General features: G+C 44.7%; 1 protein-coding gene across 2 annotated transcripts in view; it reads left to right on the top strand.

Moving 5' to 3' along the window:
- Positions 1–4457, top strand: part of LOC113407449 (regulator of G-protein signaling 8) — a 38170-nt gene extending 33713 nt beyond the window's left edge. For both annotated transcript variants that reach the window (XM_026655997.1, XM_026655998.1), the window contains 2 exons: positions 1815–1981; positions 4275–4457. In XM_026655997.1, coding sequence (XP_026511782.1) covers positions 1815–1981; positions 4275–4457 — 350 coding nt within the window. The remainder of the gene's footprint in view (positions 1–1814; positions 1982–4274) is intronic.
- The last annotated feature ends 10827 nt before the right edge of the window (positions 4458–15284 follow it).

Here is a 15284-nt window from a genome sequence, read left to right as displayed (position 1 = left end):
AACGTGATCATTCCCCTTTATTCGACATTGGTGAGGGCTCATCTGGAGTACTGTGTCCAGTTTTGGGCCCCACACTACAAGAAGGATGTGGAAAAATTGGAAAAAGTCCAGCGGAGGGCAACAAAAATGATTAGGGGTCTGGAGCACATGACTTATGAGGAGAGGCTGAGGGAACTGGGATTGTTTAGTCTCCAGAAGAGAAGAATGAGGGGGGATTTGATAGCTGCTTTCAACTACCTGAGGGGGGGTTCCAAAGAGGATGGAGCTCGGCTGTTCTCAGTGGTGGCAGACGACAGAACAAGGAGCAATGGTCTCAAGTTGCAGTGGGGGAGGTCTAGGTTGGATATTAGGAAACATTATTTCACTAGGAGGTTGGTGAAGCACTGGAATCCATTACCTAGAGAGGTGGTGGAGTCTCCTTCCTTGGAGGTTTTTAAGGCCCGGCTTGACAGAGCCCTGGCTGGGATGATTTAGTTGGGAATTGGTCCTGCTTTGAGCAGGGGGTTGGACTAGATGACCTCCTGAGGTCCCTTCCAGCCCTGATATTCTGTGATTCTGTGATCTTTCTGGGAAAGAAAAGAGTCAGAAAGGGAGCTCCCGTCTGGTACTAGTGCAGGAAAGATTAGAGCCCCATCAACTCCCCAGCCAGGCACCAGCCCCTCCTGCTGCTCCCACTTTAGATTATTGTGCTTGAGAAGTCCTTATTTCACCAGCCCAGGAAGAGGCAGGGGAGCTTAGCTCCCAAACTCAGGGCAGGCAGAGTAGGAGGGACCTTCAGTGAATTTCCCCAAGACCACTTCTTTCCCCTCACTGACTGCATTCCCTGGCCCATAAATGTTTTTAGAGACAAACTTGGAATGGGGTAATGCTGGCCAAGTAGGCTTCCTGTTATAAACTCTTAAATGGCCCTACCTTATAGGAAAGGTCTGAAAGGGCAAAATTCAGCTCTGCCATAAGTGGGTGGAGCCCTCATTGATTTCAAATCTGCTTATTCCAGAGCTGAATTGATTGGCTCCCATATATGCAGAGAAAGTAAATACAGTGGCTGTGTCCACATGTGCCTCTTTTTATAAATATGCCTACACACAGAAATCAGAACGCTCCAATTTCCAAATCTTCATAATCATAACTTGTAACCTGAGCTAGCCAGAAACATTCTCGAAGTCTCACAATTGCTAAGCACTAAAGAGATAAGAGCACTTTGACCACTCTGTGTTCCTTCCTTTTCCTTTTTAGTGTAGATGTTATGGTTAGAAATTCTAAGCTACTTCCTATGTACAAATAAGAGTTAAAAATGTGTCAAGATAATAAACCAAAGTAATGAAAAGCCCAGATGTAAAAGGAGACAAGTTCACAAATGATGTATTTTATAAACAGTTTTACCTAGTGACAAATGTATTTTACATAGTGAGGCATTAACAACTATATGGCAAGCAGAATGTATAACTTGAGCCTGGGAATTTCAAAGGACCCTATAGGAGTCAGGCTCTCAAATCCCACTGAAATCCCTTTGAAATTCTGCCTCCACTCCTAGCAAAACACTGATTAAAAAACAACCCAGGAGGGGGTTCCTTTAACCACCTGGGACGGGGAGCCTCATGTAACTGTAACCTGTGGAGGACAGTACTTGAGCCTGCTGTAGAAAAACCACATGATCAGCAGTTAAGTCTTTTTGTGCCAATGGCAGAGATTTTGAAACGAATAGGGGTCGTATTTGTTGGGGATGAGTGAACAGTGGCATATACCGTAAAGAGGCCTTACCTGGTCTGAAGTTGCTTCCTTTCTTCCATAAATCCAATGTTTCCCCCTTGTAGATGGGGTGGCTGCATTCCGCGCCTTCCTGAAGACAGAGTTCAGCGAGGAGAATCTGGAGTTCTGGCTGGCCTGCGAGGAGTTCAAAAAGACCCGGTCAACAACCAAGCTGGCATCCAAGGCCCACAGGATCTTTGAAGAATTCATTGATGTGCAAGCTCCTCGAGAGGTTGGTAGGCATACACACTCTGGTGGGATTAATCTGAGCAACAGGTATTGCAGGCAAACTCACTTGGCAAGGGAAAGGAAAGGAGGGTTGTTTGCCACATCTTTCTCCACTACCAGTGACTCACATCCCCAATGCTGGGATTTTGTACTCTTCAGAGGATCACTGCAGAGGTAATGAGCTGATCAATGATTTCACTAGCTACTGTTGGCCAGTGTGTCTGGATACCTGAGTTACTGCAGCCTGCATCCCAAAGCCTCCAGAGGGGAACCTCTGCAAATCAGTGGCTTGATAGAGACATCACTCCTTCATTCTTTCACAGGTATCAAAACTGATTATTTATAGGTCCCCAAAACGGCCTTCAACAACACTCCCAGCAACTGCTCTAACCTGTTGAATCTCCAAGAGTTAGGGTGTATGTATCAATCTAGGCCCTACAGCCCTCTGAATCTGTAGAATTCAGCATTGTTAGAATTTCTGAAAGTTACGAGCAATAGCACACAGTGTGAATAGAAAGTGTAGCCACAATTTAGAGCCTGGACTTGTGAATTCTCCTTTAACATAATCACAGTTTATGATGTTATATCCTGCATTGTGATGCCACGTTGTGATGTCATATTGCTTATTCAGCGAGAGTCTGCTCACAGATTCCTCTAGTGAATGTGTACCCAATTTCCAACAGGGCTTCCAGTGGGGAAAACTCAGACTTTAAGCGCAACTTGTGACCTAATAATATTGGTAATTTGGGACCTCTGATGGGGCACACCCCCATCCCTCTGGTGGAAAGGCTAAAGAGCATTCCTGCAATCAGGCAGTGTCAATTAGGTGCACTTGCAGAACATGCTACACCTGGAGAAGTGGGTCTTAAAAGGGTGATCCTAGCCATGAGGGGAGTTTTTCCAGGAACAAGGAAGCTTCTAGGGCATGCTAGTAAGCTCCAGCAACAAGGGAAATTGAGCCCGAGGCAGCTGCTAATATTTTCCTTCAAACCCCACCTCATTTGAGGCAGATAGACACTACAATCTTGGTATAAGCAAAAGCCCTGTAGGGCTGATTCCAGCCAGTGAACTGTGGTAGGTCCTGGGAAGTGCTCCCAGGGGCTAGAGACAAGGAGACTATAAATTGGGTGCTGAAAAGACCCTGGGAGTGAGCTGAACTCCTGCTGGGAACAGTAAGATTGCCCAGGAGTGGAGGATCCTGACAGGGACCCAGGGGCAAGAGACTCAAAGGTACTTTGGCTCAAGCCCAAGCTGAGGGTTGGCCGATTACAGGGCCGAATTGAACTCCCACTGAAATAAATGGTAGTCTCTCTGATTATGTCAGCTGGAGTGGGAGGAGATCCAGCATCTTGTGGCACTGAATGCATTCCAGCTGGGATTAGACACTTGGGTTTAGGTTAGATTAGGAGGTGTTGATCCCTATGATATCTAAAGGGTGATATCTAAAATCTGATCCCACATTCATGACCTTTGGTGTATCAAAATTTGAAATGAGCCACCAGCACAATGCACAGCCAACTAATGCAGTAACCATTTTAGGGGAGGCACAGATAAAGGTTCCCCTTTTTGACTGCATTATATTTGGGTACCACGGAAGCCTCCCTATTCAAAAGATTAATAATAGCAAACTCTCTCACACAGGAATGGCTTTGTGCCATCTTTCTCATGACAACCACATTTAAGACTGGTTGATTGTCAGGGCAAAAATCTGGGAGAATTCAGGAATTTTTCACAGCAAAAATGCTAAAGACATAAGTTTAAGGGGGTTAAAATGGAAAAGTCCAAGCACAATATATTTTAGTAAGTAGTTGTCATGGGAAATTATGAGAAAAGTCAAACAGTTTATTGTAAAACAAAAATAACTTAAAGCTATTTGATAAGATTTTAGTAATAGTTTAAAATGACTAACAATCCATTATCCAACACACTAAATGTATAGAGAGCCAAATTTGTAAAAATTCATAGGCGTCTTGATGAGGGATGGGATAGCTGGGGTGACAAAGACTCTGAATCAACATTTTCAGACTTGCAGTAGATACCTAAAGTTAAGCATCTAAATTCACACCTAGGCACCTAAATAAAAATGGTCTGGTTTTCAGAGGTGCTAAGCACACACAGCTAATATTGAAATTAATATGGATTGAAGTGCTTAACTTAAGCTACCTAAGTTAGAAAATTTGGGCAGTGACTTATTATGAATCCCTCCCTCTCCCACCCCAAAAGGTTATGTTGTTGTGTTATTAGCTAGATAAACCAGAGTTACTCTATATAATCCTCCTTGTTGTCTCTTTCCCTAGGTGAACATAGACTTCCAGACACGGGAGGTGACAAGAAATAACGTACAGGAGCCCTCACTATCTTGCTTTGACCAGGCCCAGGGGAAAGTGCACAGCCTCATGGAGAAAGACTCTTACCCCAGGTTCCTGAGATCCAAAATTTACACAGACCTGCTGACCCAAACCCAGAGGAGGCTCAGCTAGAACAGAGATGGGACCCTCAGAAACCATAAGCTTCCCATGGCAGCCAAAACCATTTCCAAATGTGAAACTTCATTGGTGTTAAAAAAGCAGGGGTAAAAGAGGAACAGGAGAGAGAAAGGGGGAGCCCATTTCAGAGTGTGACCCAAACGCAGTACTAGGACTCTTTGGAGAGTCTCTGCGTGTGTTTGGTTAGTGGTAGCACCTAGCAGTTTCTGGCCTATTCAGGATCAGAAATATGTTCTCTGTGGTGCACTGGGTCATCTATCAAGAAGGCAGGTTTCCCAAAACTTACTACACTGGTTAGTTGGTAAATAATGCCAATATGAACTTCCATCCTTCCAGACCTCTTCCCCACCCTCACCTATCCCACATAGTTGGAGGGGACACTAAGGGCAGTCATGAAACTAGTGTAACTGAGCACAATCCAAAGCACTGCTGTCACTCGTGGGGGCAGGGCGGCTGGGACTCCAAGCTAGAGACCATGGTGTTCCTAAAGCTACAGGCCTTGAGCTGTCTCCCAAGGTAGAACTGATCAACTGAGTCAGCTCTTTCTTCCATTTTTGTTGCTCACATTGTGATGTCAGCCATGACCTTGCTGCACCCCCTTCCTATCTGATGATGCCCCCCAACCCTAAAGCCCTTTTCTTTAGGGGAGGGAAACAGAATGTTATTTTCACATGCATTGTCAAGGAGCCAAAGTTTCCTCTCCAGGAGGCCAAACCAAAAGTCCTTACTAGAAATGATTCTAGTACAAATTATAATTATTATTTGATAGGCGCCCCAGGCATGGAGCAGGGCCCCATTGTGCTAGGCTCTGTACCAAAACCATAACAAAAAGATGCTTCTTGCCCCAGAAGAGCTTTGTAGTGTTGGGAGGCAACATGTGATGCTCCATCATGCTAATTGCTAACAAGGGAGGGGAACGCAAGACCTGCCTGTTATGTGAGACCACACGTTTCATGCATTGCATGACTGGGCATGACAGGGAGAGGTAAAAGTAAAGGGATTTGTGTGCAATGTAGCACACCGCATACAACACTTAAAAATAGCCTCTGTTCTGGCCTCATGCAGCAGCTGATAACATTGATACTGAAATTATTTTTATTTATTGTCCATGGACTGCTTTTATTTATTGATTGCTAACTGTGTGTTCAGTGCTGTACAAACAAATATGGAGACGTGGTCCCTACTGTGAAAACAAATAAGACAGCGGAAACATGTTGTGCAGAGGATGAGAGTCCAGTCTTGAAGCAGTATATAAGACACTTATTTGCTGTTGTATTTTCCATATTTTTGTTGCATAGCTTAAGAAAAGATTATGCACAGACATCAACTGTGTCACACAACCATCAAGTTATGCATAAATAAATTTACAATAGGCTCCAATCTCTATGTTTAGGGTGGTCCATGGGTTTGCTATCCCAGAAAGTTTGGATTAAAAATTTGATTCAACATTGAGTAAACAGGATGGACTGGAGTCTAAAGCTACACACCGCAAATAGGAAAAAGCTGCATGGATCTCACATCCATGCATTAGGTAGGACACAGCTTTCAAGCTCTATTTTGAGGGATGCTGTGCCGGGGGAGCTGCTGGATGTATAGCCTCTGTTCTGTAGTCATTATGAGGTTTCTCTCATTAGGATGGAGGGTTTTGTTAGGGTATCACTGTTTTTTTTAAATAAATTTCTTCCCAGTCCTATCTCTCTAATGTGAACACGGGATGGAATTGACACTTGGGCTGAATGGGAAGGGGAGAGGAGAGAGAGCGCTGATGCATGGTTAGGTGCAGCGTGGCTTAGCTTTGCTGAACAGGAGTTCACTCATATGCCATTGTGTTGACCAATAGGCAAAGTTTTGCATGGTGGTGACACTGGGCTCCAGGTGACGGGGTATTTGTGGTTCGGGATCACAATGGGGGTGGGGAGCATGGTCGTCTCATTTCAGAGTTATGTGTAGCTGGTCAGAGTTCTCAGGCACCAGAGGCTATATGCTGTATAGACAAAATGTGTTTTCTAAGGGAAGATTACCTTACAGCATCTGACAGCACTGTTATTCTAAAACTGATTCTCTACTTTTCATTCTGCAGAGCACTTTGTAAGAGAGAGATCCTCTCATGGATCAATTTTCATTCTATTAGAGGGACTATCAGAAAGGGCATTGAGCCCTATGCTCTGAGAACCATTGTTTACAGATGTCCTTCGCAACTGGATTGTAAAATAAGTGGCAGGGACTGGAACACAGGTTTGCAAGGTGTGTGAAACTGAGTCTGTGTAACGCTGACAGACCCCGGTCATCAGCGGGCAGAATCGAAGCTGGGGCCTCTGGAGCTTAGTGCATGAGCCTCTACCAACTGGCTGTTAGCTAAGGCTGTAGAGCAGACTCATTTTATCTCTCTCTTTAAGTGGTCTGGGTGCCACTAGATGGGCCAGAACACCACACCCAGGAGGTGTGTGGGCTACATCTGCACCCAAATGCAGACCCTATAGTGCAACCCCTCTATTTATTTTCTTTAAAAGTACCTCTAGAATCTATCATGAATTCCCTTAACCTATACATTTTGTCAACCTAGCAAACGAGATTGCGGAGATAACTATCTCAGGAACCTTGTGCAATGCACTAGAAGGAATCAAAGACTGATGAAATTATTCTTTGATCATTCTTGGGCTATATTTTTGTCCTACTAAACAGAATGAAACCACATATAGATCCCCATTGTGCTGTAGATGTAAGATAAAAAGTGCAAGGGGTGGGGAGAGATCACTGAGAGACGCTGGGAAAAATTTACTCGCATCACTCCAGAGGGTTCATGGAACATTCTGAATATGTTTTCTGTGCAGTTGGAGGCAGACACCAAGAGAGAGCTACTGAGGAATTGAGGTGAACTCTTCTCCCTAGGACACAAACTGTGGCACCCTCATTTAGGGCTGTGCTCTGTCTTTAGATGTGGGGAGCTCCTGTTGAGTTAAGTTGAAGTCAATGGGAGCTGAATGCACAGAATTTGCTCCTTAATGAGGAAGTGTCTAGGTGACTCCTTGCATGAACGTGAACTGGTGCATGAAACCAATGACTCTATAGCTTTTTGAATGGTGAGCACACTCTTCAGTGTGAGCACGCGTATATGGTGGCTTTCAGGGAGTGGTTGAAAGGTCTTAGCTGCCTTTTATGACACTATGGTCTGGGAGAAACCATCACCAGTGACAACACTGAAGGTGCTGAGATTGTAAAGGCAGGGGAGGGCTATGTATATTTTATCTCTTTTATATTAATCCACATACTGTGATTGTGAATGCTACGGGTGCATATATGCACAACTCTGTCCTTTTTTCTAAGTGAAGAATCACTGAAACATAGAAATGTAGGACTGGAAGGGACCTTGATAGGTCATCTCGTCCAGTCCCCTGCACTGAGGCAGGATTAAGTATTCTCTTTAAAAAGCACTGACTACGCATCCCCACTAGCACTTTCACTGAGATTCTGGTCTAGATAATAAAGTCAATCATTTTTAAAGAGAAGAAAGTTGGTTATTTTTACTTCTTGTTTATAAGGCACCCAAAAAGGCTCCATCCACAGCACATTAAAGACTCCAGGGATAGTTCAACAGATGGTATCCTCAGTGCCTGCTAATACTTCCCAGATCTTTGGGAGGCCAACCTATTCAGCAGAGAGCTCAGCCTACTATAGGAGCACTGTGAGAAAATATCATTGCAAGGTCGAGTCAGCCAGTTGGCATAAAAAACCCAGTAAAGTGAGAGTTCCTGCATAACTGGGAATGAAGGGCAAGTACATCTGGATGGCTGAGAGCTGGATAGAAAGTATATGGGATGGGGAGGAGAAGGGAGGTTTCTCCCACCAACTAGAGGGGGTGAGACAGTTGATTGTCCATTTATTGTCCCCTGGCTAAGTGATTTTACCTGATGTAAGCTGTATGCCCGCACTCCTTTGCTTCTATCTCTTTATCTAGACTAGGTGATTGGGGTGAAGCTATGGAAAATTTGACACTCTATTGCAGATTTTGGAACAAACTGGGCAGCTGGCCAGATTAGTGCCCATCCCCCTGCTAAGCTGGATGGAGGGATAGCTCAGTGGTTTGCGCCTTAACCTGCTGAACCTAGGGTTGTGAGCTCAATCCTTGAGAGGACCACTTAGGGATCTGGGGCAAAAATCAGTATTTGGTCCTGCTAGTGAAGGCAGGGGGCTGGACTTGATGACCTTTCGGGGTCCCTTCCAGCTCTATGAGATAGGTATATCTGCAGGACTTCCTGATGTATGCTCAGTCAGGTTCTCTCCAACAATGCTGTCTTGAGCTCCACTACTATTCATGGCAGTAAGGCCAGATGGAAAACAACCTAATGATTTAAAGCTTTTTTTTTTTTTAAACACAAGAAAATAGCATAATTTGCTGTCTTTTATGCAAAAGTCAGCCTGAACTGAATTAAAATAGGAAAGTTATATAATCTCCTCCTTTAAAATCAGGAGCTCGTAAAGAAAATGGTGATTTAGCCTCAGCCATTGCAAACACTATGCTAGTCTATAGGGATAAATCCTCAAAGAGAAATATCCTGCCTTTGCTTCAACTCTTATTGATGTTAAAGGGGCATCAACAACTTATCACACTTCCCTCTGAAAATTCTGGACCCAGTATTGTTATAACAAAGGCTGCTATAATCAAAAGGGGTGGGAGAAAAAATAGTTTTTTTCTACCTTTGCATTTGACCACACTTTGCGTATGATCCCATTTGCTATTTCCCCTGAACAGCTTGACAATTTGTGAGGTTCTCTGACAACAAGAGGGAAGAGCAAATGCATTTTCCTATTTTTAAAAGTAATTTTCAAGTTAACAAATTTCACAGAGGGACACAGAGGCAGGGGTAGAAACGGAAACTGCTGTTAACCTTTTCCCCTGATTAACCAGATTTGAAGTTGTCTATGTCCCTTTAAATGTAAACATTAGTGCACTGACGAGTCCATGCCTTCCACAATGGGAAGTATGAAGGGCCAGGTCTTGATCATCTTGGTGTATGTCTACACTACAGCCTAGTCTATGGCACGGCAGCTGTGCCACGGTAGGAAGCATCTACACTACAGCGCTGCATCAACAGAATGGGTTTTTCCATCAGTGTAGTTAATCCACCGCTCTGAGAGGCAGGAAGCTAGGCTGATGGAAGAATCCTTCCTTTGATTGCGTCTACACAGGGCTTAGGTCACCCTAATTATGGGTGCAAAAATTTTCACAGCCCTGAGCAATGTGGCTAGAGCGATCTAAGTTTAAGGTGTAGACTAGGCCTGAGTATTGAAGGAATGTATGTGTAAGTAAGTGCGTGTATGAGCGAATGTGTATGTGCTTTATATATAAATTATTTAATGTTTCCCAGTAGAGGATCTTTACTGTGATTTCTTTGTGGCATATGTAAGATTGGCTAGTAATGGGAGACGTAAAGTTTTGCTATGCTTCCAACGACCCATAACAGCACATATATCAAACTGAACTGAATGTTCATTGATACAGAAACAAAACTGAAATGTTTACAGCATCCAGAGCAATATCAAAGCATACCTCATGCCAGTCCCGGAGTGCCTCTCACTTGTCAGTGCATATCTGTCTCCTCTCCCTATACGCCTCTCACGTGTCCCTATAAACCTACCCTCACATTCCCCATACTTGTCCCTATCTACCTATTGCTTCTCATTTATCTCTGCACACATGTTTTATATCCTCACAAAGCTGTCCCTGCATACCTCTTGTCCATGGATACCTTTCCCCTCTTCCCACCAACCTCTCAGCCATCACTGCATATTTATTATTTCATTTATCCTCACATACCTGTCCCCACATACTTGTCTTCTGTTGTCACATACCTGTTCATGATGCCTCTCATTTTCCCCAGATACCTGTCTGCTGTCTTTTCATATCTTTCCAGCATACCTCTGACTGTCACTACACACTGCGCTGTGTAGCTGTCACCTGTCCCTACCCACCAAATGCCTGTCATCTTACCTGTCACCTGTCCCTTGCTATGGGGAACAGTTTCACACATCATGGCTACATTCCATTTCACCTCTTGTGCTGGAGCTGCTGCAGTCATCTTGTGTCTTAGTACAGCACTCGCTCTGACACACAAGTCAAAGATCATGGAACTGAAACCAAGGCATGTTTGCTGCTACTTCAGAAATGATTTCCCCCTCACAGACATTTTTGGGGCTTTCTGAAGATTTTGGCTTGTTCCTAATTTTGTGTCCCCTTTTCTCCATCTTTAAAGCTCCACATGCCATGTTTGCTGGCAGGGTGTGGCAAAGTGAGGTGGGGGCTGGTGCTGCCGTTACTCCAGTTCTCCTATTAGATTAGGAGTCAATAGCTGCTTTGTTGGGATTACTGCTGTGCTTCCTTTTAGCTTCCCAATTTCCACAAGGTAGTGTTCATAGACAGATGTGTGTCATATATTTGCTTAGTCAAGGTGGGTTATTTTTGCTTTGCACCTCCCCTCGGCTTTATTAAAAAGCTGTACCTCTAATTCAAGGCTGTGTAATAAACTCAGTTGAAGCTCCAGGGTGTGTAATTGGAAGGTTAGGGGGCAGGGGAGGAAGGGAACAGTGAGGCTGAAAGTCTAGTCCCTAAAAATGAACCATTTGTGCAGAAAGGCATGTAAGGAGAGACCGGCTGTCTGAGGCTCTTCTTGGGAGAATCCTCACCCCAAGATGTTGTGGAGGACTTGGCTCTGGTGTCAGGCTCTTGTCTCCAGTCACTGCTGCACACTTCCAGTCCTTTTCTGTCTGGTTTGAAGCCCAGCTGACCAGTTTACCAACCCAGATGGGCTGTGGTCCAATTCCCAGCTTATTTTCCTCTCTGGTATTCACAGTACAAATTGCTAAGCTAGAGTGGTGGAGCTGCTATTGGCTCAATGGGCAGCTCTTGTATCTGTATATATCCCAGTTCTCTTCACCTTTTCGCACTGCTGGGCCCACAGGCTGAATCTAAACTACTGCAGATCAGGATCAGCTCTGCTTTCACATACTGTAGAGTGCAGAGCCAACCACATTGCAGTATGAGGAGTATCTGCATATTGCTCTGCTCATGTTTACATCCACCAGTTAAAAAGGGACGGGGCAGGGGCATGGGGAGAAGGACATGTCTGATTTTATATTTACTTATGCAACAGAATCGGTCTCAGTGGGATTTCCAGCAATGAGAGCAGGCAATGAGTAATCCATGGGATGGACCTGGCTTCTTTAAGAACTGTGAGCCAAGTGTCTCATCTCCCTTATATCGTCTCTCTTCCTTTCTTTACAATCAGAACAGGGACCTGGGTTTCCATTTTTCCTTGTGTCAAAGCCACCAATACCACCTTGAATCTGCATCCTTCATTAAAAGCATCAGAAATAAGGGTGCCAGTGAAAACATTGAACGGGGAGAGGGAACTTTCAGTACCAGCTGGTATTACTAGGTTGGGTAATTTGGTACCAGGCCTGAGTAGAATGCAAGTTAAGGTGTCCTCCTAACCACACATGCTTCCAGGAACTTTGTGTGGTTCAGAAGGGCCTCATGAGAGCCTTAGCTTAGGGAGGAGTGAATTGAGAATTGAATCACTGGACATCTTGACTGGGAAGCCAGCTCCTTTAACATGCTGTCTATTCTATGGTTCTCTTTTAATTAGGTTCTTATGCCATGACCATCACTATGATATCTGCACACCAAAGTTGTTGTTTAGCAGAGCTTCAACTGCAGTTTGGGCAGGACCCAGAAGCTGATCTCTATAGATCCTTCCTATTTGCCATGCAAGTTTAAGATGAAGGCAGTGGTTAGGGTTTCCATCTGGAGTTCCCTCTACATTAGGATATGTCTTCACTACCCGCCGGATCGGCGGGTAGCAATCGATCTATCGGGGAACAATTTATCGCATCTCGTCTAGACGCGATAAATCGATCCCCGAATGCGCTCCCCGTCGACTCCAGAACTCCACCAGGGCGAGAGGCGGAAGCGGAGTTGACGGGGGAGCCGTGGCCATCGATCCCACGCCATGAGGATGGGGGGTAAGTCGATCTAAGACACGTCGACTTCAGCTACGCTATTCTCGTAGCTGAAGTTGCGTATCTTAGATCGATCCCCCCCCACCCAGTGTAGACCAGCCCTATTAGCTGCTCTTGTTTGAAAGAGTCACTTACACCCAACTCATATGAGATGTTTGGCTGATGATGTCTTTGTCATTATCACTGATTTATGTCATTACGATGTAAAGTGGAATATTGTCATTCACCTTTACTGTAGCAAATACTGTGAGGATGTAATAAACACAAACTGAAAACTGTTTCCTCTGTGCCTGTGGGTTTCCTTCTGACTTCACTCACATTCAGGAGGAGAAAAGAATTCAAAATGACCTGGACAAATTAACAAGATGAAATTTGACAAAGACAAGTTTAAAGGACTACACTAAGGAAGGAAAAAATCAAATGCACAACTAAAAATTGTGGAATAACTGGCTGGACAGTAGTACTGCTGAAAAGGATGGGGGTTACAGTCAATCACACATGGAATGAGTCAACAATGTGATATAGTTACGAAAAAGGCTAATATAATTTTGGGAATATTAACCAGCGTTTTAAGCATATGTAAGACCCGGGAGGTAACTGTCCTGCTCTACTCAGCACTGGTGAGGCCTCAGCTGGAGTACTGTGTCCAATTCTGGGTGCCACACTTTAGGAAAGGTGTGGATAAATGGAGAGAGTCCCAAAGACAGCAACAAAAATGATAAAGGTTTAGAAAACCGTCCTAATCTATGATGAAAGGTTAAAAAGGTTAAAAAAACTGGGCATGTTTAGTCCTGAGAACAGAAGACTAAAGAGGGACCTCACTGCTGAGGGCTGTTATAAAGAGGTTGGTGATCAATTTTTCCTCTATGTCCATGGAAGGTAGGACACAAAATACTAGGCTTAATCTGCAGCAAGGGAGATTTAAGTTAGATATTAGGAATATGTTTCTAACTATAAGGTTAAGCTCTGGAATAGGCTTCCAAGGGAGTTTTGGAATCCCCATCACTGGAGATTTTTAAGAATAGGTTGGACAAACACCTGTCCGGGATGGTCTAAGTATACTTGGTCCTGCCTCTGCACTGAGGTCTGGACTAGATGATCTTTTGCGGTTCCTTACCAGCTCTATGTGTCTATGATTCTAAGGGCAAATTACTCATTATCATGAACAGTGCTGGGGGAAGGCCTGGTCACTTAGTCAAAAGTAAATCTGGGAGCCCTTTTCAGCCACAAGAAAACCTGTCTATGAAGTGAGGACTGCAACGCAGACAGCTGCTTGTTGAGCCACATATAAATCTCCCTGCAACAGGAGAGTGGCTGTGGGACATCTGCTTGCTGAGCCAGACATAAAACTCTCTTTACAGGTGTTCTTCTGCAGGACATGTTACGTAGCAGCCTGTTGTTTTTCAGAGAGCAGTCAGAAGCAGTGAGGTGTTCAGAGGGCAAACTACCTTTACTGACCCATTAGTTCAGCTAGGTATGGAATGAAATGGCTGTGTTGGAGGCAGCACGTCTGGGTCATCAGTTTTTCACATGACCATGCTGCTCCATATGCAGCAGGATCTTCCGTATGCTACTGATACTGTATTACTAGTACAATGATTATAATGTACTATTTGTTTTTGGTAGCATTCTCAATGTGTTAGGCATTTACAAAACACAAAAGAAAGTGTATTATTCCCTGCCCTGGAGAGCTTATATGATAAAAAACGGGTAGGCAAGCACACAAAGGGAAGGGGTACAACATGGGCATGGTCAAGGTGAGAATCGGCCAGAGTAATATAATGTCTGAATAGCACAGTGAGTTTGTTTCTGTTTTTGATAAGACACATAGGTTCTCTCCAAGCACCACCAGCTAGTCATAACCAGCCAGCTTCTTGTGTGTGTCTTGGTACATGCAGGAGTCCGCCACTTGAATGGGTAGAGGATAGGGGCCTTACAGACCAACTCAGGGAAGGTGTTTTCTGCATGCAGAGTGGCATGGAAGAAACCACAGAGAGGCTGGTGGGAGCAGTAGGCAAATGGGCAAACAAGGCAATTGTCATTAGCAGAGCTAAAGATGGATGATACAGAGGGGCAGAGTTGCAAAGGGCAGACATGATATAGGATGGGAGGGGTCAATGGAGGGATTCAAAGAAGGGACTGACATCGGGGCGGGGGGTGGGGGGAAGACAGCATTTTGTGTGAACTGGAGCTGGGCAACTTGGGTGTCAAAGAGGCAGAGGTTATAACAATCCAGACGGGAGATTAGAGAGAGTTAGCTGTAGGGGTGGAGCGGAACGGATGGAACCTGGAAATATTTTGGAAGCAGCAGCATTAGGGTTGAATGTGTGGGGCCAGAGGGAGGGAGGAGTTAAAGATGACCCCTGGACTACGGGCCTGAGTGATGGGGTGACTGGTGGTGACAACAAATGGAGGATGGGGAGACGGTTTCGGAGGGAATATAAGGAATTTGGTTTCGTCATGTTAAACATGAGGCAACCAGGAGAAGGCATAAGAGAGCTAGGCTGAGATGCAGGATTGGATGGATAGAAGCAAATCAGTGGTGGACAGGTACACTTGCAAATTATTAGCATCAAGATGGTAAGAGAGCCATGGCATGATCCAGAGAAAGGGTGTAAACAGAGGAGAGGAGGGGTCCAAGGAAAGAACCATCTGGGACCATTAGGGACAGTGGGAGGGAGAAGGAAGAGTACCTGCCAGGCCCTGAGACACTAAATAGCCTCTGTGATTTGACATCCAGCCTTCAGCTCCCAGTGGATACCCTTTGCCCAGACTCCCTTTGGTTTTGCTGATGCCCAATCTAGT

Source organism: Terrapene carolina, unplaced genomic scaffold, assembly GCF_002925995.2.
Source record: "Terrapene carolina triunguis isolate 2854851 unplaced genomic scaffold, T_m_triunguis-2.0 Scaffold211, whole genome shotgun sequence".
Lineage (NCBI taxonomy): Eukaryota > Metazoa > Chordata > Testudines > Emydidae > Terrapene > Terrapene triunguis.
The sequence above is the reverse complement of the archived record's forward strand: the minus strand, read 5'-3'. Positions and strand labels throughout refer to the sequence as shown.